General features: G+C 42.8%; 1 protein-coding gene across 3 annotated transcripts in view; it reads left to right on the forward strand.

Moving 5' to 3' along the window:
* Positions 1-5,223: 5,223 nt before the first annotated feature.
* Positions 5,224-26,447, forward strand: part of LOC121596686 (serine/threonine-protein phosphatase 6 regulatory ankyrin repeat subunit A-like) — a 49,813-nt gene continuing 28,589 nt past the window's right edge. For all 3 annotated transcript variants that reach the window (XM_041921842.1, XM_041921840.1, XM_041921841.1), the window contains exons 1-4: positions 5,224-5,557; positions 6,991-7,604; positions 15,644-15,745; positions 21,737-21,838. In XM_041921842.1, coding sequence (XP_041777776.1) covers positions 7,116-7,604; positions 15,644-15,745; positions 21,737-21,838 — 693 coding nt within the window. In that variant the 5' untranslated portion in view covers positions 5,224-5,557; positions 6,991-7,115. The remainder of the gene's footprint in view (positions 5,558-6,990; positions 7,605-15,643; positions 15,746-21,736; positions 21,839-26,447) is intronic.

Here is a 26,447-nt window from a genome sequence, read left to right on the forward strand (position 1 = left end):
AAGCGTCCGATGCCGACCGACCGACAAACTGTGTCTTACCGGCTGTTTTGATAAGATTGTTTACAAGCAGTTCTCTCTGTGTACTTGTGTGTGTGTGCAAACATCAACTCCAAACGCAGCTGATTATCTAACAAGTTAGCCCTAGAATTGGCCTCTTGGGCGATTGTTTATTCACTCGAATTGGCAATGGGATCGCGAGCGCTCTTCTATTTTTTGTGGCGTCCAACGATCGTTAGGAATTCAGTTAAGGTCAAAGCGTGATCTAGGTACGGAACCAGTTTGCCGGGCAGGTACGATAACGGTTTGGAATGGTTTATGACACGATCGGTCACAAACCGGGTAGCAAATTGTACACACACAAAAACCCCTACTGAAAACGAAAGCACGATCATTGACGTAGACGATCGCGGGTAGAGCTGTAGAAGTTAGAGCACAAGCGCCACCACTTTCTATGCAGGAAGAAGTTTGCTTTTTATCATATTACCTAAAAAAACAGAACATCTCAAGTACTTAGGCTGTAAAAAAAAAAAAACCGATACATTGGGTAAAGGATCGTTTGTTCAAGATAAAGCGTAGAAAACAACGTTATCCCAGGGTGCCAAAGGGGCAATTGCTGGAGAAAACTGCCAAAATCAACGCTCCTCTACCAACAAACAAAACGGGTGAGCAAACAACAACGACACACACAGACCAAAAAGTTCCTGCTAAAGAGCGATAACCTGGCCTGGGTGTAGCCGGAATGGAACGTAACGTTGTAAACCACCTTGTCTAGACGACGTGGGACCAGCTGAGCTTGGTGGTGCTATTGGTCCTTTTAAAGGTCTCGTTCTAAAACTTTGGATTGTTGGATACATCCCTTAAAAAGTACCTTTACACTGGTCTGCTTGTCCACGCAAAACGTATTATTGAACCCCGTTCGAGACCTGTTTGCACTTGTTCTCAACTACGCCGTAAGAGAATGTCCTACTTTGTGCAGGATGAGCGTGCGGAAAACCCAAGGAAAGTCCCTTAAATCGTCCTGGAGTGTTTCCTTTTGCCAACTACGCCACCGTCCACCGAATGTATGGTAAATAGTAAACGATCAAACTTCCCCCCCCCTCCCCCCCCGCTGGGGGCCTGACTAATAGAACGATAATCGCATCCAAATCACTCGCTGCGTCTGTCTGTCTGTTGCCAGTCGCGTCGCGCGTTCTTGCCCGTGTGAGCCAGGAGCTTTCGTCGAAGCAGAAAGGGCGCTTCATCGAGCAAGGATTCGGACCTGCTGCATGGCGGTGGTTTTGTTCACGGTTTACGGCTGCTGATGTGTTTGGGTGTGTTTGGGTGTGTGTGTGTCTGTGTCTACACACGATGATTGGCTGCCTTGGCGAAGGATTCTTATCGTCTGGCAGCGATGAATGGGACACAATGGTTGGGTGGGTTGATGATTTCTGTGGTCGCTGATTTTCTTTTCGGATTTTTCGGGCGTTTTTTTTCACTTCACCCCGTGACCTCCTTTTGCGCGCCAGGCAGGCCTTTTACATGCAGTTCTGCGGAACGAATCGCAACGAACACACACACACATACGTGCGATTTGCTTTGTACCGTGGATGTATCTTTTGATCCTTGTGGGGAGGATGGAAATTGGGGTTAACGATGGCTTTGTAGTGGAATACATGATGATGACGAAGATACGGTGCTTGAGAAAGTGCGGGGTGATTTATAGATAGTTTGATAGTCTAAACGTATCTAATCAGGATTTTCAAGATCGATTTTAGGCTTGACGTTTGAAAACAACGCAATTATTGGGAAGTTGTTTGATGTTATTAGGATGAGCTTAGATAATGTAGCTTAAACACTTCAAGAAATCATTATTATTAGTCAAGAGTTAACACCAACACTGCAAGGAATCATAATTATTTATTATTAGTTAGGAAGTTTAGCATCACAATTGGAAGGGCGGGTGTGCTCAAGCCTCATATGTACTAATGGTGAGTGAATCTGATTCGGATTTTTATTCTAAATGAATCTTTGAAATTATTTAACATGAATTTCAATATTAATCTGAATCTCAATAGGAAAGATCTCAAAAATCAATATTCTCAATCTCAAGATTTACTGATCTCGAATCTCTAGAGATTCATGAATTTCAAAGAATTGATAGATCTCCATAGATTGAGCTTCAGAGCTAGATCTTCTTATACTTCTTCTTCTTGACGTAGCAACCTACCGTAGAAACATGACCACGCCAGCCTATACAGGCTTTCGAGACTACTTGGCAAGTATCACGGAGCCGAATAGTTTGTTTAGCTACGAGGAGACATGGGCATGATGTTAAGTCGTGCGAGTTAACCACTGTATTGTAGGATCGCGCAAATTAAATATTTTTAAAATAATATATCTCTCAAGATTCACTAATCCCTGGAGATGTATGAATGCTAATGGATTCATGAATTTTATAGATTTATATGAATGTATCTTAGCGAAAGATTCCTGAAATCCAACACATCATGGACTGACTATCCGGTGGCGTGGTACTGAATAAGTCTCGAAAGCCTAACAGACCGGCATGTCCGCTTAGGACGTTATGTCAAATACAAGAATAAGTACAACTTTTTTAATTGGTTAATTGGTAAAATTTAGAGTTGAAACTGGCAAGAGCCGTACACTTCCACTTGCAAAACTTCTTAGAGAGTTCAGAAGATCTTCAAAGAAGCGGTATAAACTAAGTTTTCGTTTATTATTTTATGGTTCATATATCAAGCTGTACCTTGAGCACCAAAAACGACGCCAAAACCATGAGCTAATGTCTTTCACCACGTTCGAATACCTTTGCAACTTCTTCAGAGTAGTCCAAACCCTCTCCCCCGTCAGTTGGAAAATGCCAAACGTAACTCCCTAGCAACTAAGCAACGTGGAAAGCGCGGTGTGGTGTGAGTGTCTTACAACGCCTGCTACAATGTGTTGGTATTTGCATTTTCGGTCGTGTGCATAAGCAGTCGCGGAATAAGGAAGCACGAACCGCCTGCCGGTAGATAGTCAAAAGCGTAGAAGCGTCCTCTCCTTACAGCGCGAACAGCACACGACCTGCCGCCGCTGATTGTAAACATATTTTGACAAACAATTTCCACGCGATACGCATAACAACAAAACACTTTCACCCTCCGTTCCCGATTGCACGGCCTCAAAATGGGGACGATGGTGAAGCATGACTGGGTCGAATGGCTTTCCGTAGGGAGGATCATAATAATATGTATATGCTCGAATAGAGGAGGGAGATGCTTTTTGCGTCGCCCCGATTAGAGCGCTTGCGGGTAGGTCTACAAATAGTTCGATTAAACAAAATATAAATCCCATCGCCCAGGTTCCTGTGTTGGGTTGCCGTCAACCGGGACGCAATGTAACGCACAAGTCGTCCTTTTTATTGTGCGTATCGTGGTTGTCTTGGCGGGCTGAAGGACGCTCCAAAAAGGAAAGCAGCAATTTCGTTCGGTTTTTTTTGGGGGAAATTTTGATTAGAGTTTGGCTTTCTTTGCAAATAATTGCTTCATTTGTCCGGCGAGCGCAAAGCAATTTTCGCTTGAGAAATGGTATCAAAATGTATGTTCTTTTGGTCACACCTTCGCCCCCAATGGGAAAACGCATTGACCGGTCATATGTTCGAGGTCGTGGCAGTTCAACGGAAGGTTCAGCAGTGTTTCCCCTCTCTCTCTTTTTGTATTTCTGCAAACACATTCATCCATCCAGCATGACGTGCCACGCGGCTAGAGCGGCCGTTACAAACACACACACACAAACACAACATTAAAAACCCCCCTCCAGAAGCAAACGGTCGGCGAAAAAGTACATACTGAATCGATTATGCAAATTATGCTCGACCGGTAAGGGCCGTAACGGCCAAAATTGTACTACCAGTACCCTTGCTGGGCACATGAAACGGTGTGCGAATTGTGTGCTGGAATGTACCGCCAAGCCCTTTCCTATGCCCGGGCAGGCGGGTGAGCGAGAGAAACCCATCGCGAATAACGAACGGACAGAGTGAGCGGGAAGGTGTTAGGTGCAGCTGCAATTGCAGTTGCAGTGGGTAGTGTCAGACGAAGACTGCAACATCAGGGCTAGCGGTTGGTGAGAAACGGGGGGATATAGATGTAGGATACTAGAAATAGACAGGTGAGTTATAGGAAAGAGTAGGGGATAAAACTAAGCTGTGGTACAGTTATTTGTGTGCACAAAAGGAACTGATATAATTGATAAAGGTAATAGGATATTAGCTGTAGCTATAGATTGAACTACATGAACATCTATGATTACGAGTTTCTTTGTAATTCCAGTAATGTCTACTCATTTCAAATAAGGATTACTGTCATCTTTCTATAGAGGGTTTTTTGTAGCAAGTTGTTGGCAGATTTATCAAGATCTTTATCAAGAATTGTAATGCTCCAGGATCTACTCGAATCCCAATAGGCAACTATTCCCCCCCACTGAACAGACAACTTCAAGCTCTACTTCACCCCAAAAACAATCGCAATCGGGGAGAAATAGAGAGAGCGAGCACATTCCAGGTTACACAGGTTACAAATATTCGGTCACGCAGGAATTTCCACGCGACACTTCCGGTAGTCAATGGTGACCGGTATTTCCCCCCTGCCAAAAAAAAACGCCACGATCAGTTTGTCAAACCCCGAACAAAACGGACGAGCCTTCGATGTTGTCTCGTCACGGCCCCACACACGGACGCCGCCGTTCGATGGATACACAATGTTGTTTGGACGCGAAAAACAACTCCTGCAAGCTCCCGTCGGGTCGGGTAGTAGCAGCAGTTGGAGTGGATCGTGGTCGTGTAATTTGTGGTTTCTTATGTGGTTTAGCTCAAGCTCTTACCCTCGGGCTGAGTGTGTCGCTGTGTGTGTGTGTGTTGGTAGCTTGGTAACGATGACGAAACGGAGGTCCTGAAAATCGTTGGAGGACGAAGGCACCGTTGTGGGAAATCATTTCCTGTGTGTATGTGGAGGAGGGTAGTGTGTGGGCACGGTTTTTAGTACACGGCAAACGGTCACGGTGTGGTGTTAGTAGCTGGTGCGTTCAATGTGTATGTGTGTGGAGCGATATATGTGTTTCGGAGGTACATACGAAAACCGGTGCCTCGTCATGTACAGTGGGCCACAGCTCACATCACCTTCGCGTAGATGGCGCAGGTTGGTGGCGAAGGATTGACGCAGCGTACGAGGGGTGGAACGAAAGCGTGAAATCGCGCTGTTTCGCTGAAACTTTTCAGACCACCAGTACGCTCCGGCAGGCAGCCGCGGTTGGCGAGCAGAACTGTTCGAAACGTTGGACCGAAAGGTTTACCGATTGCAACTGGCGCTGGCGGGATCTTTGGCTGAGAAGCGTGGGCTAAACAGCTGAGAGTTGAGAGCCGAGTTGAAGATAGCAATTCTTACGCAGACAGAGTGTTGTTCGCTGGGCGAGCTTTTGGAAGGGTCTGTTAAAGTTTTGACCCCCTTTGGAGAGGTAGCGCTGCCGTAGAGCTTCACGTGGTTGCTTTAGTAAGCAGCGACCCCCCATAACCACAGTGTGTTCGGTAGGTTAATCGTTACCAAAACCACGCGTCAGTGAGTGAGTGCGACTGTTACATAAGGAGTCCGTTGGAGCCAAGACTCCCCGGAGTGTGTGTGTGTGTGTGTGGGCATATGAATGGAATTTGGAGACCGCATTTCGGACCGCAAGCTCTTCGTCTTCGTCAGCTGTCGTCAGCAGAACTGCCGACCGAGAGAACACATTTGGGGGCGAACACAGCGTAAAACACAAAGAAACCGCTCAGCTCCGTACCGAGCCGAACCGCAAAGCAAAGGAGTCCAAGTGTATTGTGGTGCCAAAAGTGTGTTAATTAGATGTTGAGGGGGTGGGGGGACCGTTTCGGGGTAGCTTCAGTCCCCGAGAGCCTCGTGTTCGTGGGTTATTTTGGTTGAGATTGTGCTAGGGAAAGGTTGTGCTGCTGAGCCCGTTCGAGTGTGTCCGCTCGCGTGGTTTGGAGGTCCCCTTCTGCAAAGGGAGGACTCTCCATCTGAGTGTGTGTGTGTGTGTGTGTGCTTGTGTGTGTGTGTTTAGTGGGAGTGGGCTGCTCGCTACCGGTCCTACTCAACACCTTCTTCGAAGGGGTTTGTGTTGGAGCACGTGAGGTTCTTCGAGCTGTATAACTTTAATCGTTCGCGGTCACGTTGTAGATAGTTTAATTAGGCGAGCGTGTCTCTGCAGGTATTTGGCGCTGCTGGATGCCTCAACGGGGGGTTGTAACATAAGGGTCCACAACGTCGGTTGGGTCTTGCTACCGTTTGGGAGCTTTACGCGAGGGCAGATATTCGCAAACGGCGAGTTGTAATGAAGTTGTAGTACATCGCGTGAAGTGTTTAATCTGTTGTAGGCTACTCCACTGAGCATGATGTTTTCTCATTGTGGTGACATCTTACTTTAGATAGGTTGTTAGATAGGTTGTTAGATGTGATAAAGTAACTCTGAATTGACTGTGCGTTCGTCTCAAAAGATATTTCCACGTTAAATGAAGTACTCGGACTCCTCTGGAATTCATCCAGCACCACGCGGACAACATTAAAGAGGTCCACCAGTGAAAAGGGAACACGCGGAACATACAGAACGCGGCACATGGTCTGCGACTGCCCCGCGTAAAATGCTCGGTCGGTAGCCGAGGCTCAGAAAAATCGATGGAAATGCCGTGGAAAGTAGAAAAGTGGTAGCAACAAATCCAGCACATGTCAAGGACTCTCAGCACAAATCTGTTGCTATTGCGGTTGCTGAATCAATAAACTACGCCAGTGGGACAAATTGTTCGGCTTTGGGATTTGTGTTTGCTCCGATCGCTTAGTTAAAGATTGCGGTTGCTTTGTGGAAGTATTTTAGTGTATCGTATGTGTAGAGGTGTTTTCCGGTGAACAAAATGCGTGTGTTTTGTGTGAAGATGTTTGAATATCTCGTTAATGTGCTTGTATTTCCCTCCAGTGCTCGCGGTTTGAATAGGCAGTGAACGAAATGTACGTGTCGTGGATCGGTTCCGTGCGCGGTTAGAGTGTACTTCTTCGTACTTCACGGCCTAAAACGAGCGGGCAAGTAGTTCGTAGCTCGCAATGGATAAGTCCAAAAAGCCGCCGGCTACGGCCGGCGGTGGTGGAACCGGAGCCACCGGTGCCGGAGCGGCCGCACCCGGAGCTCCGGGTGGTGCCGGCGGTGGTGGCCCAGGCAAGGGGCCGGGCGGTACGGCCGGCGGTGGTGGTGGCAAGGGACCGGGCGGCAAGGGCCCGCCGAAAGGAAAGCCCAGCGATAGTGACGCACCGGGAGCCAGCGGTAAGGCGGAGGGTGAGCCGGGCAGTGCCAAGGATGACGCCTCCGCCAACGGTGACAAAGCGAAGCCGGATAAGGCCGACACTGAGCAGCCATCGCAGCCGAAGCCTGGCAGTGCCGGGGCGACGGTCCGCGACGGTGCCCAGAAGGTTCTTAATCTGGCGATGAAAAGCGAATGGGCTCCCGTTGAAGCTGTGCTGAAAGGCTTGGAAAAGGCGGTCGCCGCCGGCGGGGACGACTCCAATCAAACCCCGCTCGCCGGGGTGCTCGATCCGGTAAGTAGTTGTGGAGGATGGGAGGGGTGGTTTTAAAATTAATTGTGAAGTGGAGGAAGGAAAGTTCTCTCGCTGCCTTCGTAAAAGCGTAGTAACTTTTGAAATGTTTCATAACAAACTTTGCCGCTGTGGTGAGTGAGTCAGTCATTGGGAGCTACTTAGTACTCACTAACTACTGCAGCGGTCGTTTCTCGACAGGGGAACCTATGGCAGGCATATCGACAGTGTCGTGTTGGATTAGCTGCGGCATGTCAAATATTCCTCGATGTTTTGTATTCCTTAAAGCAGTTTGATGAGTAAAACCTCGTACCTCGTGTATAATAAACAACATAATTTAAAAGGTGATACAATAAATTCCAACAACGATGTGAGCACTAAGTCTTTTTCGTCAATTTCATTTACGACGGCATGCTCCAAGATATTTTTTGATTTGGGGATCTCAAGTTAATAATCTGATATTTTATTTCCATCATCATATTTTTTAATTTCTTCACCAAGATTTTCAACATGTCTCAAGCTGGATTGAGTTTGTCAATATTTTGTGATGTGCCAAAAATCATGAGAAAAATGTAAATTTTGTTATGAAGCAAAGCACCATTTGACAGCTGTTGAAAAACATCTTGAAGGCGGTGAATAATTATGTACACATTCGAAAATGACTTGGAAAACCCTGTAAGGGAAATGTACGGCTGTTCTGAAATGCTAAGAGAGAATGTCACGGGCTTAGACCTATATGCTCCACAACGAATTGAAGTACAGGTTGTATCCGAGATACGCTATTGATGCGGAGCGAGAGGAAACTGCGTATCTCGAATTTCTGCGAATGTCGAATCACGCAATTTCCCGAAAAAATATAGCTAATTATCTTTTAATTTTGGATGCAGGGGGAGATTTTACCCAATAAATTAATGATTTGATATGATTCCAACCAACTATTAAAAGTTTGAACATATTTTAATGATTTTTGGGAAGGGAAATAATATTGCATTTCACAATTTTGACACAACAATTCGGTACAATTTGTTCAAAGAACTGTCAAGTCAAGAAAACCGCGTATCTCCGAATTAGCGTATAAGAGATACTGCTTATCTCGGACTACCTGTACATGATCAAGTTAAGAGACGAAATCGCTTTCCAACCTAAAGGTCTAAATAATGAAACGAGCAGCTATGAGCTATGTTATTTTCTTGAAGCTTGTTTAAGCTCTAACAGTCCCATGATTGGATTTTTTAATGTTGTTCATTTTGTTAATTATTTCACTGATGTTGATAGACGTTCTAATCTTCGATGAGTTTTTTTTGCTCTTGAGAACAAGTCTTATGCCACTCTTAAGCATGTGCTTTGTCGTGTCATAGGGCTTGGTTGCGTTATTCGAACCATTGGGTACAAATTTCGAAAGCAACATTGTTGAAATAACAGTTGCATGGAAGTAACACGATGGTGCTTCTATTGTTTGGTATTATTGTTAACTAAACTTTAGCACAATTTTATCCAGGCTGTGTGTCTCAAACAATCTGTTTGATAGCTCCATGTATATTTTGAAAATATTGTAATATTTTGATATATTTAATGTTCTTTTAGAATTTCCCCAATGTTTGAAAAGTATGTTACATCGAATTTTTGCAAAGATATTTGTAATAATAAAAATGAATAAAAATTCTGTATGTTTTGTTACTTATCATGTTGATATGTTTGACCCCCGCACTGGCAGTATCAATCTTTTTCCATAGGAATCTGCTATAGCGCGAAAACTCAAGATACGTTATTGTGCTTGATCGCGTACGATAGCGTGCATCGGATAATTACTGCATGTGACATAGAACTTCAGCTTGTTGAGTGAGCTTTACTGGTAGTTTATCTCAAGTGGGTTTATGAATAGTAAAATAGTAGAAGGTTAAATAACCTGATTTAGGTTTACTGACAGTTCTTTTAAGGATTGATGAGGTAAATCTGAAAGAATAAAATAAAAACATTAAAAAAATTTCAGAGCGCTCCCACAATACAGCCCGCAGTAACGAATTCGAAAGATCTATTGTTTTATTCTATCTATCTATTGAAAGATACTTCATAAATACAGCAATCACAGAAGCTTAGAAAAGTATAAAAACATATTGGAAATGCGACGTGAATTTTGTAAAAACATTCTAGCCTTTATTTGTTTTGAATCCGAATTTGGAATTCTATAGAAAATAATATTTATTTATTGCAAAAGAATATGTTTGAATGTTTACTAGTTTAGTCAAACATTACCCATTGGTTTGCCTTACCAAATTTGAAAACTCTCGTCCTGAACCTCCTTTATGTGTGCTTTACCCAATGTCTACCTTTATTGACCGTTGCTCCAAACGGTGCTTCCCGAATAATTTCCTGATCATTGACCTTTCTCCCCTCCTTCCACCAATCGGGACCGGCCTTCCTTCCTTTTCAACACCGCAAACCTATTTTCGACTGATTGCGCAATCACTTTAAACTGTCGCCGGTTTCCACATTCCCACGTCCGTGTTGCGAAAATAGCACCACATAGTCGTTCTCCTGTTGACCACGGTCGAGAAGCCTAAAGACAGAGTGTAAGGCTCCTTTACGCCGTAAACAAAAAAAAAAAAAGGATTTATTGGTTTCGCAAACATGGGTGACACATAACTCCAGTCCACCGTAGCTTTCGTTCGAATGACCCGAACCCCGGCCGGCCACCAGTGTGGCACTGGTCAGTTTCGATTAAAGTTATAGTCCTGGGCTGCTCGCGTAGCGTTGGCCATCTCACATGCGAGCAACGTTCACTCCTTCCCAGGGGCTAGGAAATTTATTCCAACGACCGTTGGAAAATGATTCCTCTACCGTTTTCAGCACCACCGGGCGGGGTGGAAGGAAGAAACGCGAAGAAAATGGCGCAAACCTACATGCAAATGTGCGGGCCCTTTGCTTCACGCACAGCGGCGGCGGTATTGTGTACGATGAGAGGCGGTTTTTTGGGCCCGGCCATACTTGGGCCCGCGGTCACGACACACGCACGACGCTTATTGTTTCTTGCGGAAAGTAGATGAAAAGAAACAATTTTCCCGTTACAGTACACCATACATGGCTAGAGAAGAGGAGGACGGAGGGGTCATTTCATATGACTTGCTTTCGGTTCGGAGCGTGTAGCCCGTATAGCGTCTCGCCCTCGTGTAAGACGCGGTGTATTCACGAATTCGTTAATTGGTAGGGCTATTTTAATCGGCAATCATAAAGCCGAGGAACCGGACCGACCGCCAGCTAATTGGCAGGTTTGGGTATGATGGATGTCGAGCAGCCGGGCGGACGAAACTGGAGCTAAATATGTTGGCGAAATTAAAGCATCGCATGCGTCACCCAAATCAGATCACACGACGGGGGTCGTTCACGCGTGTTTCGTCGTTCACTGTGGCCGTAAGATGATAAAAGTGTTCCATTATTTCTATTGCCGCCCGGCACAACGGTACATCGAATGACCTCAAATGCGGCTGTGCCTTCATGCTCATGGTGAGCTAATTTTAGTTCTGGCTTGCAAATAGCCATCATTTCCAGTGTGCAATTAATATAAAAAACATAGAAATTGAAGTGACCGTTTATCCGGTCACTCCGGTTGCGCAATGAGGTTGCCTGGTTCGGGTGAAACTGATTGCAATCGGCCGGTTCCAGTGTACAACATATTTCTCTACTGCTTTTTTCTGTGTTCGTGGGCCCCTTATTTTATGACTGTTTCATATTTGCCTGCAGTCCAAAGCAAGGACTTTAACAAAAAAATGGTATATCTTGATATACCGCACCGCATCTTATGACCTTCTTATCGGAGCAGCGGACTTAACCGGACCAAGGGAAAGAAGAAATGGCAGAAAAATATGACCACTCTCTAGATTGAAAGGCCATTTTTATCGGTGAAAAGGTCACACCACTTCAGCGCCCTTGTAGGAGAGGGAAATGGTCATGAAAGTGCAGCAAAACTGCACCATATCTGCATGCAGTAGTGGCAGAAGTTGTTGGTGAATGTCATGCCTAGAAGGCTTTAAATGGAACAACGGAAAATATTATTCTTACCTTTTCTGCCGCGGTACGTAAGAAATCTGTTTCCTTTTTTATCGACTTGACGTTTTATTCCTTATCCCTGGAGCTCGGACAGCTCGCTGTGGACCGTGTCGGAACAAGCGATTGACCCGTGCGAAGGTTTGCTGATTATGTTTTAATTATGATTACAAGCTGTGGGTGTGTGTGCGCGATTAACCGGTGAGCTTGATGTGTTCGGTGCCATACAGAGGCGCCTAATGGAGATGGATGGTTGGTGTACGTGTGGCTTGCGATTTGATGTTCAACCTTCCGTTGACTTCAACCGTCCACAAGATGAGAAGATGAAGGTTAACCGTAGCTCAGCGTATCGTTTCCAACACACTGGAACACTGGTTTTGGCAATTTGAGTAAAATAGAAATGCTAATGAATTTCGCACCGCGATAGGCGAGAGACGGCCTTGAAAAGGAGCAGTAACATAAAGTTACAAACTGCCCAGCTCGCAGGACGTGGAGAACGAATCGCTTTTTTTGAACATAAAATGAGCTGAAGCAATTTCGTTTATTCCTACACGAACTTGATTCTTTCCGAACTGATGAGTGAATCGATTTCTAGCGTGTGGATTCATTTAAATCTCCGACAGTTTCCCGCCTGCGTCAATAGGCGTTCCGAGGGGAAGTTGCTGCCGTTGTTGGACGATTTGTCACATGCGCTGTCGTTTTGTAGATAGGACAGCCTGTGGCTAATGTATATTGGTAGAGCTTCGCACAGTTGCTTCACCGTCCGGATGTGTATTGGTTGAAGTCGTGCGTTAATATTTTATTATATGCCGTGGCTTCGACGTGAGGAAATGCATGCAAACTGCCAATGGAACGTTTCATTTCCTCTAGTGAATTAAATATATAACAGCTTGAATATTTTGCTATGTTTGTTTTTAAAATGCAATACTAAACTGTACAAAACTGAAGACTAAATTACAGTCTTTTTGAGATTATTTATCTTCCAAACGGAATGTAAAGTCTAATCGGCAAGAGTAAAGTAAATTGATAAAGTTAAGTAATTAAAATGTTATGCCCTTGTTATACTGCTACGTACTAGTTCTTAGATAAGTACCATTAAATATTAAAAAATCTTTTATCACTCCTATTAAGACGTACTTCACCTTCTCAATTGATAGAATTAGTCTTAAAGTACATTGAACTATAGCGCATGTGAATGATTGCAAATGATAATTACAAGAATTTTTATAGTCTAATGTGCTTTACAAAAGTAACCTAAAAATATTGAAACAAATAATTGATTATTATTATTTCTCTCGTATGTTGGAATGAAACATAATCTTAACTGAGTTTTGAAACTACAATATTCTGTTATAGCAATATCAACCAACATTATCTACTAAATAGAATAGAAGAAAATAAATACAGTGGAGCGCCGTTTATCCGGGTACCTTTTATCCGGCTGTCCGTTTATCCGTGCTGTTGGTAAATGACATTTCAATACAAAAGTGACATTGAGTTCTGAAGAGGATATTTGAAAAAAAAAAAACGGTTGTCAGATCACATTGTGAGAACAAAAAAACTATGCTTCAAGGCAAATTTCAAATATTCTCACTGGAAAAATTTGAAGTTAATATAAATTGAGTGTTTTTTTTTTCAAAATATAAAATAAATTTAAAAAACTCTGGAATTTGTGATTAAGAATATCCTTTGACGCATTATCCGTGTTATTCGCATTTCCGGGCGAGGTTGAGTCACGATGTGCCTGGATTAACCGCGCTCCACTGTAAAAGAAAACGAAGAGTTATTTTGATTGACGAGCTTGAATATTGTGCGAGTGTGCATTATTCAATTCTCAGTCAAAAACACTTTATGAAACATATAATAGTTCAACACGAACCCTGAAGGTGTCATTCCGGATAGTCTGTTACGGATTTTTTGGACGGCTTTTGCGTAATGTAGAAGCATTGTAGTGGAAGGAAGTATGTTTTTCAATAAAAATTCAATTGCGGTGCTACAAGTACAATTAAGATAAATCTTTGATTCGATTTAAGAAAAATATCCATTTTTTTCACACGTATTAGATTACTATCGACTAGTTATTCTTCTGAGAGCTAGGTAGTCTTTTTATCGTCCTAATTGATTTAGATAAGTCTTGCTCTTATAAAATGGTTGGTTTTTCTCTTTTTTTTTATTGTTCGACTGAGTTCAAATCAACTCAACCAAAGGACAAACAAAAAAGATCTAATCTCGCTAGATTGATCTCGCAATTCAATGTGAAAATTTGCTAGAATTTCAAGAATTATCATGATTTTTTAGTTCTATCCAAATGCTTTTTCGTGTTGGTATGCTGGATGCTTCCCGATTTGTTTTTCTTTGCATTTGTCATACGATATATTGCGAGCATTCCAAATTTACGATGTCTATAAATTGTGGGAAGAGTCCAAAAATGATTAAATGATTAAAACTCTGTATGACGGAAAGGCGTATTCATAAAAAGACAAAAAGACGAAAAAAAAGAATTATATAAATTGGGATACTTGGAAAAAATAGTATACGGGAAAAAGCCTAGAGATTAGAGCCTATAAGATTCGTATTTGAAAATTTTCTATTAAAAAAATTGTTTTTTTTTTCGACTCCGCCTTTTTTCACTCCATATGTATTTGTTTTACTAACAAGACGGTTTTTGACCCTACGCCTAAAACAATGAATTGTAGAGGTGTCCTAAACTCATGCAATAGTTGTGAAAACTCAAGTAACATATCTTATTTCACGACCCTTCTGTCTGTACCCTCTACCGCTGTGCTTTGCAAGTTGTACTGCACCAGTTCACGCTTTTAACTAGGGCACTCCATTGCGCTACTGTTTCCTCACAGCTCCCCCTCTCTACTAAAAAACAATTGACACGCACTTCACACGCCATTGAATGGCCGCCGACAGCGTGCAAATAGTAATGGCTAAGAAAGCATTTGAATTTTCACTTCCGCCGATGGATACATTGCCGCGTAAAGTATGCAAAACTGTCTCACCTTTGGCGAACCGCCCGTTCCCTCCCAGTACAGTGGTAGTAGCAGCAGCAGCAGCAGCAGCAGCAGTGCGTTGCAAAGTGGGCAAAACACGAAAGGGGAATAAATTAAACCGAAATAGCAACCAGTGGACCAGCGGCAGCAACCCGAAATGGCTCCCAGTATTTGCATATTTCTAAAAACGCAACTCTGAAACGGTGCGCCGTTTTTGTTGAATGCAACGGAACCGGGAGCAAACCGGGAAGAGCCTACGCCATCGTTACAAAAAAACCATAAACCATTCTCCACGAGATCAGGCTGCTTTCTTAAGAAGTTTGGGGGTTTTTCCTTTCGTGCGTTTTAAAATGAGGCTGTTTTTGTTCACCTCATGCACCCCAAGCTAGCAAGGAGTGAAAAACAAAGAGTCTTATAAAAGCCACTTGGTCAACTATGTCAACGAACGAAGGAACGAGCCGTTTGACCGGGCCTGACTGACGGCTCATGCCGTGGTGTGGTTTGAAGCCCCACTTCCCCCGTAGTAGATGAAATAACAGATTGCACGCTAGTAGTGACGCATGGAATATTTGTGGCGTACGGCGGCTTGTGTTGCATGCAAAAAGACGCCTCCCCAGGGCGTGCGTTAGTGGCCGAGCCACGCAAGAAATGCTTGAAAACACACGAATCACGGCGAAAGTCTCGGCAAGATCTAGGCCACCAGATACTAGAAAATGGCAACCGGACAAGAGGAATCGGGAAGTGGGTAGCGGGAACGGCAGCAAAATGTGGAACACACCGTGCAGGAAAAACTGTCCCGTCCTGATGTCGCTCGGGTCACTGGGGGATGGGGGAGTGGAGGGGGGGGGGGGGGGTTGAAAAATATTACCTCCCGGAAGCCATTATTATTGACCAATTTTAAGCTCCTTCCCTGAATTCGCTGAATAATTAAATTGCGCTAACAATTGCTCGCGTTTTACTGATCTGGTATGTTTGCTCTTTGTTCTTCCCGTTCTCCCGCAGGCCACCGGCATGACGCCGCTGATGTTCGCCGTCAAGGATAATCGGACGCCCATCCTGGACCGGATGATCGAGCTCGGGTCAGACGTCGGCGCCCGGAACAATGTGAGTATTTAGTGTAGTGGGTAAGCGGGGTTTTTTCTTGATTTCTTTGTTCTTTGACCCGGACGACGTTGGACGTATTTCGCAATGGTGGGAAAATCCTTCGCCTAATCCTGTGCCCTTCAAATGTTTCCAACGAATGCATTCCGCAATTGGGCATAAAACGCCGATAAGGCACGCACACACCCGCCAACAAGCTCGGCTGTCCGTTAGCATAGGCTCCATGGTGGGTGAAGTAATAAAACAGTCAATTCTGGCTAGCTCGCTGGCAGGACGCATGGTAGTAGCCTACGCTACAGGTCATCTAAGGTCCGTCCTGTGCCACCGGTCCGGCGTTCGACAGGAGGGAGAATTCGTTGAACTTCACCTGGATAAGGACCACGGGGTGCTGGAAATAAAAATAATTCGTTATCGCTTACGCTCGCGCTCGCCTTTAACCGCCTCTCACGAACGAAGGTGGCGTAAACGTATTCGTGGTAATGAAACCCACGAAAAGCGAAGAAATCGGTTAGTTTTTTTTTACATTTTGTTCTTTTCTTCCCCTCTTATTTGACGCACGGATCGAACCTGAACCGAATCGTGAGCACTTGAAATACTTTTTTTACTTCGGTGAACTTTACCCACTTTCTGGTGGGGTGGGCGTGGGTGATGCAAATGAGCTGGTATTTGGTTGATGGGCTGATTTGGTACGCTGACAAATGATACCCACCGCAGGCAGAAGTATCTAGAAGATCACTTTTTTAAAGAAATCTACCCACGTTTTTTGTTCAATAATAATATATTTGGGGAAAAAAAACGATCGAATTGTTCCAAGAACAAACCTTCTATTCTGTCTGACCCACTGACTGTCCAGACCATGACCTCGTTCGGCAGTCCCTTCGTGTGTGTGCTTAGTTGCTTAGTCGTTAGTTATCGCTAGTTAGCTTACACTTTTGTCCTTCGCACATGACGTTTTGACAGTTTATGTGTAATTTTGTGTTGTCTGGAGTCGGTACTTCCTGCTTATTTCTGAGCTTGATGTTTATCTTGCTCCACTGGCGTGTTTTTTTTCGGGTTTTGCTCGAAAGAGGATTCCTTTAAGCACATCGATTTCCATGCACAACGTTACAACAAGTGTTAATGCAAAGTTTTGATCAGAGTAGTTTATTTTTGAGAGAAGAGGAACTGCTTCTCAGAATCAAGCCAGTCGTGGTTGTTGTAATCTTAGCTTATTAAATTATCAGCTGCATGCAATGTTCTTCATCAGGGGATTGCCTGCTACTCCGACATCAACAATGTACTATTGGATATCCATTTCTAATTAGGATCGATTTCACCACCAATTCGATTCTTGAAGCAACCAAGAACAAGTTACGGTTATGGTTATCCTTTTTTAATTATGTTTCTGAAGGAAGATCCTAAGATATTGTTATAAGCTCTGTTGAGTGAATAATTTAAGGTATCACTATGATTTGATTGAGAGGTTGTGGCTCTGTTCTAACGAAAAAGTATTATTTCAACAATTAAATCTTTAGCTATAATTACAAAATATTCACAAAGTATAATATATTAGTAGGCAGTTTGATCCTTAACTGTTCTTTTTTGCCTACCAAATTATGCCCCTGAATCTAATTCTTGTAAGGGCACCTGAACAGTTTAAATGCATTTTATTGATGATTATTGATGACCACTAGTTGCATATCATGTTTTTGTCTAATTGTGTTATGTTCTTTCAATTATAACTTTTTATACTTATCAAATGATATAAAAAGAATGTTTGATTAATTAGTAATATCTCATAAGTATAATATTATAATACATTGAGTTTTGATAGCATTTTGAAGCTAATGCCTTTTGATAATTTAGTAGATATTCCGAATTTATCTAACAAACTTCCGACGCAGTTGCAAGAGACCATGTTGAAATCCTGGTTGATCCTATTAAACCGACAACCACAGCCGAGCATAGCTGTGTGTGATAAAAGAGAATAGGGACGTTTTCACAAGCCAAATCTTTGCTCGCAAATCTTTCCCCTTATTTTAGTAACAAGCGTCACAAAAAGATTCGCCAATATTTTTGCGTTCACACACCTCGAATCTTTAATCTTACGAATTGGATACAATCATCGTAATTAAAAAAATTGTAAAATATGGGTTCTTGTAGCAAAACATGCATACAGGGTTTTCCACGCTTTTTTGATCAATTCCCAAGATTTTTTGATCGTTTCCCATAGATTTTTGGTTCGTTCCCATAATTTATTGGGATTTTCCGATTGGATATCAATACAATTGGACCAAACAATTCTGGGAAACGGCCAAAAAATCGTGGGAACGCATCAAAAAAATATGGGAACCCACCAAAAATTGATGGAAACTAACCAATAAATCGTGGGGAACCCTGTATAAACAACAATGTGAGTAATGATAGCTAATGTATGCTCGATCGAACAGTCAATGAACAGTCGTGGAACAAAAAGAGAAGAGAACGATTATACTGTAAACATGCACATGTAAACCTAGCTTAAGTTTAGATCATAAACGTCATTTGCGCGATAGTTGTAATTACCTTCGGAATAAACAGATAAGCGTTCGAAGATTGACGCACAAGCGGGAAAGACGCGTTTAGTTGCTTTGTGGAAACTTATTTCGTTGTGAACCTTTTTTACAATACCTTGATTTTTATCATTAATTAAATAGTTAAAAATGTTAAAACTGAGTCATGGTTGGCTGTTAAAGTATGATTTATTTGTTTGAATAAGAAAGTTACATGCAAAACCCAAAATGTCACTCCCATCGTTGGGATCGTTGTGGTTACAAATCCACCACCAAAAATGTTTGAACATTGGCAATATTGATCCTTACCGTTGCAACCCTGTGAAAACGGTACCGTGCACATTGCATGCGTGCGCGAAATCAATCAACAAGTTGACCAGCCGCCGAACTCCTTCTGCCACCGGAGCTTCAAGGATTTTCAGCTCACTCCCCGGGTGGCCCACACCACACCCACAAAAGGCAGGTAGCCGTGAAATGCAAAGCATAAAATTACACTCTCCCCACCGTCCCGGACCGGACACAACCGACATCAATTTCAATTTCGGTTAGACGGGAGATTTTTCAAGGGGTGCCCTCGGTCAGCCGGCCAGCCGGGTCTTCTATCATTAGGGGCAGCACACCCCGGTGGCTGTGACAGCGAGTAAGGTCTTTTCGTTCTGGTGCCCGTTGATGAACGGGCTATGGGTGGTACTACCTTGACATCATTTTTTTTGTTTGGTTTGTTGTGTGTGGTCGCACGGGGTAGGAGACAGTTGTGTGACAGGCTGGGCGCTCGCTTAGTGGGCGTTGATGTCTTGCAAGGAAAGATAGCAAAGTAAGGGATACATCAATGCCTCTCCCCAGTGGCTGACGGCGTGAGGGATGATTCATAGAAATTGGACTATGATTTATTGGTGGAACGATTAGGGGTTCCGGAGCAGCGTTTATGTGTCGTACGAGAAGGTCAAGTAAATGGATTAATGATGGGGAGCTTTGTCATAAGCCGATTAGCAAATGAGGAGCGTCATTTCCGTTTGGTAACGAGCATTTTATCATGTCTTCTAATTATTGGTTGAAAAATTGGATCATAAATTACGACTAATTGGCTTTATTTTAATTATTAAGATTGTCTTGAATTTGAATTAAATTCCACAAAAAAATCACTGTTCTCCAGACAAGTCGATGGCCGATTGCGAAATAGTTGAACTTTATCGATTCCATTTTACAAAGCAACGCACATTATTTGGAATTATTTTATCGACAAAGATCAACCGATAAGCGCGTCGGTCGGTGGAAACTTTCCAATTTGTCACCAACAAAGTTTGGTGCCTCGTGCGGCTTTTTTTTCGTTTGCTAGTGAAAATTCACAAATACATACGAGAGCAGCGTACCTTTTGAAACAGTGTTGGTCGGGAAATTTCCCCTCTTTCAGCACAAAGCAACACAAACACATGCGAAAGGGGGCAAAAGTTTCCTAGCGACGGTGCTAGAGCGAGAGGCGTAGAATGTTTGCACGAGCTCACCAACACTAAGCGCCTAAGGGTAGCCACAACAAAATCCACTACACGGAGCAGTATATAAGCGAAAAGTGGTAGTATAGTTCGTGCTACGAGCTAAAGTTTCGGCTTTCGGACGCCGTTTTGCCTTTGTGGTCCCGGTCACAGCATGCTAAACACGGTTGGGGCAATCACGGAACGCGGCTCATTTGCATGATCGTCATCACAATCATTACATGGGGCGAAAGTGGTTAGAGATTTGGGGTCCGGCATGGACATGGCATTTTTGGATTTTAGCGCAACAGGTTTAGCGTGTTTTTCCGCAAAAATTGGGGTTTTTTTTTTTTACTACACAAACCGTTTCCGTTTTGCCCAGGGAAGCTTATCTTGTGGCTGGGTGAACAAAAAGGGATTTTAAAAATAAACCCCTGTTTTTGCTGATCGGGAAAGCGCTACGGAAGGTAAAGGTTTATCAAATTTCGTTCACTGTGCCCATAAATAACGTCTCAAAAGCTGGACGCTAGTGAAAGCAAGCTAAAACACCTTCCTCCATCCTCATTTCACATCCTATTTAGCATATTTAGCCGCAGTGATAAATTCGGCAGCGGTGTTCAAATGCCAAATTTGGGACGGGGCGAACTGGGGGTTTTTAATTGCAAAGTGAAGTTTTGTACAATTGATAAGATAAAGCATCGCTTGCAGGTAGTGGTGTTTTTGTTTTGGAAATAAAATCTTAATCTTCGGGGTTTCGAGCATTTCGAGTTCAAGGATGGCTTGTCGCGTGTCGAGGCAATCTCGCAGCCTCGAGGTAGTTTCCACTGCAAACTTTGATCGTGTGTCGAATGTGATGTGCCTAGTTTCGCTTAACCTTACCGACCGACCCAGTGAGCTTCGGATGAACTTTGCATGTTTGGCGGTGGTTTCCTGGCGCACCTTTCTCGCGTGGAGCCGGAGTTGTGTGTGCCGGATGATGTGTGGAAAAAGCAAAAACAAAAAAACTGCATGCTTTCTTATCTAATTAGAACCCTTAGCCGTCATCGAAGCGCGCCAACCATGTGGTAAGTGGGGGGGGGGGGGAATTTTTAAGGTTTTTAGGTTAATGGAAATTGACGCTGGCCGGATTGGCATTGGGAGGCACAAACGCTGGGCTTAAATTACCGGATGCAGGGATTGGCTTTTGATTGATATGGGTTTGCTAATGTGAGCTTTCAGAGTGATTAGCCAGAAGCATGCAGGCATGGAAGGTTTTTTTTATTGAGATTTTACTGTTATTAAGCTTGGATCTGTGAATTAAAATGAAGAATAACACAATTTAAGAACCTTTTTATGGAAAAAATATTATTTTTCTCATGGAACAAACAGCATTTACAGTCACGGCTGACGTTTGATCCTCGCTCCTGATAAAGCGTGTAATTTCTAGAGTGCACACACACACACACTCAACAAGCAGCCATGTTCGCCGAAAATATGACCTTTCACTGTTTTCGTTTCGAGCCGCTCCATTTCCAGTTGCTGGTGCAAGCTTTTCTTGGGAAATTAGCATCTCGCGTGAGCTTTCAGATTGAACATGAAAAAGAGAGCGCTGTTGATCTGTGGTTGGTGATAAGCAAGTAATAATATACGAAAGGAAATGGTTTTGGCTGTACCGTCAGGCTTGTTGTTGTACAGTTTAAACATGAAAACATGCATAATCCCATTGCACGGTTTGTGTGTGTATGGTATGAATAGATGCTTTTATGCGATTAGCTCCCAATGAACGTCTGCAAACAATAGAGCTGAAACTCTTTTATTCTACTAACAAAACACTTTTGTAGCAAGCTATTTTAGCACTTTCATAATAAGGTTTAGAAGCCCCACAATATTGAATAATTCATCACAGGGGTTGTTATGCACTCTAAAAACCAATACTTGAAACTCTTTATGGTTGCTCTTATCACTGAAAATACTTAGAATTTATTTATTTATTTACTCTTTTTCTCCTTTTTTAGGACAATTACAATGTGATACATATTGCTTCCATGTACTCTAGAGAGGATGTAGTTAAATTACTTTTACAAAAGCGTGGAGTAGACCCATACTCAACTGGTGGGGTAAGTAAAATGCTGCTTATTAATTTTATGTACATTTGAAAAAAAAAGTTCCCAATCTACGTAATAGTGGACGATCCATCAGAGACACTTACGGGTATTCGTGATCGATGACACCTGATGATTCACAGTGACTTTTTAGTGGCGAAAAAACGTGAACCACTATGCGCCTCCATCGTAAAGGACCATGCGTCTCCACTGTACTCACAAAGTTTTTTTTTTTAATTTTGATTTATTGTTTTCTCTGTTAGACCATTTTTTAAAAACCTTCTATGCTGCAAAAATTTTATCATTCAGCAAGAATTTATTGAAAAAAAACAAACATTTATTTATTTATTTTTATTATATGCATACGACATTTTCCTTCTGAATTGTTATAACAAAACTGAAACTCCTTGTAAAAGAAACCCCTCCATTTGTTATGGCACCATATATGCATATTTTATTTGACCCCTAACCATGCAATACACATGCACATGTTCACTGCTCCCCTCACATGCACAATCTGCCCATGCTAGCTGTTACGGAAGAAATTTGACTTCCGGTTTCCTCGTAACATTTACCCCGTATCACACACACTCTCACCGAAAAAAAAGGAAAGAATTTTATCCATATTTGCAAGCGATAAACAGGTAGCAACACGACTGGTACACCCAAAACAACACCAACACTACAGAGGTCGGTTTTGCTACAGAGGGGGCCAGACTGCATACCGCCATACCTGCAATCAGTGCTGCGCGATGCCACGGGGTAAGCACGGGCGGGCATAACGATATTTCCATCGTTTTGATGTCTCAACGTACAAAACCCGGCTCGGCTACGAGCTTCGGTGGAGGGAAGGGCACAACGGTCGGCCTGTGTGTTTGCTTCCCCCGAAATAACGAAGAAAAAAAAGCAAAACAAAACAAAGCAATACCAGTCGACCAGCCGAAGCGACATTGATTTGTCGTTGCTTTATGCTGGCGTCGGTTGTTGTTTGCCGTTTCGGCGGGGGAACGTGTTCTGTTTCGCTCGCTCGCACTATCTGTGTCATGTCTATATGGTTTGTTTTTTTTTTGTGTGTATATTTGTTCGCTCCATTTTGTCGGCAATGGGCCGTTGCGTCCGAAGGGCGGGCAGCAGGCGCAGGTGATCAGGTGCGCGGGCCGGGTAAGCATGGCGGGTAATATTTTCAATTTCAATGCTGCAAAAAAAGATGGAACTTATTTCAATTTAGTTGAAGTTCGGCTGTTTGGCATCGTAGACGCGTCGCTTGGGCTCGGGGACCGCGCGTCGTGACCGATTCCGTCGGTCGACGCGCCAGGGAATCTAATTCAAAGTGACGCAAAGAGTGGGTAGTGAAAGGTGGTTCATTGTTTTTTGCCCTTGGCCCGGGCAGGAAAGGGGCCCCGGTACTGCGCGCTTTCGGGCAAAGGGACCAGTACAGATTGGGCCAGCATTATGTAAGGGAATGGTTTTTTTGTGTGTGCGGCAGGAATGGTGACACCGAACCAAAGTGCAGTACTGCAAATGTGCAACGGTAGCAGTGTGCAGTCGCTTGGCGCCTGGTGAAAGTAACGACTCGGTTACAATCGTGTCTAACGATCAACGGCTTGTGAGTGAAGTGTGAAGTCCGCGTGTGGAAGTAAACAGTGAGTTTGAATTTGTGAGTTCGCCCTCTTGCGGCATTTCGTTGTAACTTGGGCAGGGTCCTGTGGTTCAAGCAACTTCCCAAAGATGTCGGGCTGTGGTGGGCCGTGAAGTAAATAAAAACAAAGCCACGTGTTTGACCCCTCGTGCCTGGGGGCAGTTTTACACATACCGACAAGCAACACAGCACACACACGCGCGTACATAGAGCGGGCTGTATCAGTGGACTATGGTGGATGGTTTTCCCTCCTCCGTGTGCAACTCGTCGGTGCTAGCAGATTATGAGCCCGGGCTGCCGCTCGGGTGGCTCGGGAAGGTGGTGCAGCAGCTGCGCGGCTATGTTGAAGCGGTTTGCTACTGCTTAGCGTTGGGAATGATGCGCTCCGGCATGTCGGGTACGAAGGGGTGGAAGATCAAGGTAAGACTGGGGCTGGGAGGATGGGTGATGTGAAGAAAGGCACGGTGACCGTATCGCAAATGGGGAATGGATGGGATTCGTGTTACAGGAAGTGGAATGATTGCTCAATTGTTATGGCGTTACTTTTACAGTAGCGGGTGAACGTTCAACTGTCCGATTTAAATTGAGTGTTTATTTTCTTTTACATAGATTAGTTGAACTTTTGTTTCCATTATTTGCACAATTACGTATTAGCCTAATTTAGTGAATAAACAAAACAATATATTTTTATGCACACCCTCAGGCGATTAGCAAGCAACTTAAGAGAAGGTGTTGAATTTGAACTAGACTTGTTTAACCCGGGACCTCAACAAGGAAGTTTAATTGTGTGTTTTTAATCAAATTTAATAGAATGCCTTCACATGAAAATCAGCTTTATTATAGTTTTACAGTTTAAAGAATTCAATGGCGAGTTAATGCAATTTTGTATTGATTTGCATGGAAAAGTATACTTTGGAGTACAAAGATCACTGTAGGATAAATCTGAAAATTGGCTGCTAAATAAATAATAAATAATTTTAAAAAATAAGAGAATAAATTTGAAACGATGACTGAAAGAGAAAAATGCTTTTTGAAATGATCAATTGTACAAACTAGTTGTGCAAAATTAGACGCATAACAATGTGGATGATGTAATTTGCAAACAAACGTAGGAAGGAAATCCTCTTACTTATGCTAATGTGACTTCAAATAGGCAAGAGGAGGGATGGGAAGTGTAGGTTGTGGTTTGGAACGATGGGTTCCATAGCCTGTATTAGTATGATCCAAGACTCTCTACCCTGGAGTAGAATGAGCAGGCTAGAATCATCGACCGTTGATGTGATGATAGTTTGACGCTGCTGACGTTTTTCCAGATCCGTCGCCAATCAGTGGAAGGTGACCTCATACCATTGTTGGTGTCCGGAAGTCTGCCACGAGTGTCAAATATATGATAATTGTTTCACAGATTGTCTTGTTTACAATATTTTCGAAACAAAGAAGTCAGTTTTCAGTTCAGCTATAAACACCTACAATGGATTCAACTACTAGCAGGATAGTAAGCTCTCGGTTGCTGCTGAAAACGCGCGCTGGAAGCAAGATTAGTTTTTGCACGAAACATTGATTACTCTGGAGGTAACTTCAAGCAAGCAAAATGATTTTATTTATAGACCATGGTTTTGAGATATGCCAGACGTTAAATATCAGTCAAACGGCAATCTGTTTTAGCGATATTTACAAAAGAGAAATTGTCAAGAGAAAAGCCATTTGAAGGCTTGCACTAATTCATTGCATGTAAAAGATTGTTGTTTTTTGCTTTCAACGGGATACAGCTCCAGCCCATAAGGCTTCTAATGTTCAGGAATGGTATAAGGAGAACTTCATCAGCTCTTCTGAATAGCCTGCTGTCATTGGTTTCAGTTTTTGGGAACATGTGCTAGGAAAGCTCGACAACATTAAGCGTTTGAGTTAGGAGTTATTGAAGCATCGTTTGAAGAATATTTTGGATAAATTGCCGAATGAAGTTGTATGTGCGGCTTGCAATGTCTTCGAAAAGCGTTCACGGTCCATTATCAAATATAAAGGAGAACGATTTTAACTAAGCGCAATGTAATTTTAATACTTAAGGATGCTGTAGACATTAACTCTGCAAATAAAAAAACGGACATTGCAATTTTTAGAAATGAAAGTATGAAAATAGAATTGAAATGAAAGTTTTAGGAGCAACATAATTTCTGGATAAGCTGGAGTATAACGTTGAAGTATGTGTGATAGTTTTTGGTCCCCTATTTGTAATTAAGTTGTTACTGTAAAACCAAAACCATTGCTTTCAGTCAATTTAAAACCTATCTTCATCAACGTATCTACGTACAAGCACAAAATATATTCGAATCATGCTATTTTAATGTTGGTATTTTAGGGTATGTATTCTTACAGTGTTTTCCACGAGTTCTCATAGCCGTGGGACACTTAATGAACTCTTTCTAACGTCAAATGAACTTTATGCAATGGGAATTGGACTCTGTAGCACCCTTGTTGGACAAATCCAATAGGAATTTCGAAAAAGCCTGTCCAAAAGAGGCGCTCTATGGCTCTAGACTCTAAGGCACAGTCCAATTTCCACCATATGAAGTTCACTTCCAGTCAAGGAAGTGTCCCACAACTATGAGAACCCCTGGAAAACCCTGTAACACGTAGCATTTGTGTATACTCCGCATCACATATCACATAATTAGTCAAAGTTTGTTTCTATTTGCAGTCAGTGTTATTTTGAATTTTAAAGAATACATTGACTACCCTTAAAAACCCAAATATGCATTCAATTTGTTGGAATATCCATTCTTAATTTAGCGGATGTGTTCCGGACTATGCCATTATGCTTCTTGAATGTTGAGTTATTAATTGAGAATTATAATTAATGTTGACTTTAAAGCTTAAACCAAAAAGCTTCAACAAACAAAATTGTCATTTTCATACTCCTCATACCTCTTCTTAAACTGTTTTTTATGTATATTGCTATTTGCATCATGGTTTTCAAAGCTAGCCCGC

The sequence above is a fragment of the Anopheles merus genome, chromosome 3R (genome assembly GCF_017562075.2).
Source record: "Anopheles merus strain MAF chromosome 3R, AmerM5.1, whole genome shotgun sequence".
NCBI lineage: Eukaryota > Metazoa > Arthropoda > Insecta > Diptera > Culicidae > Anopheles > Anopheles merus.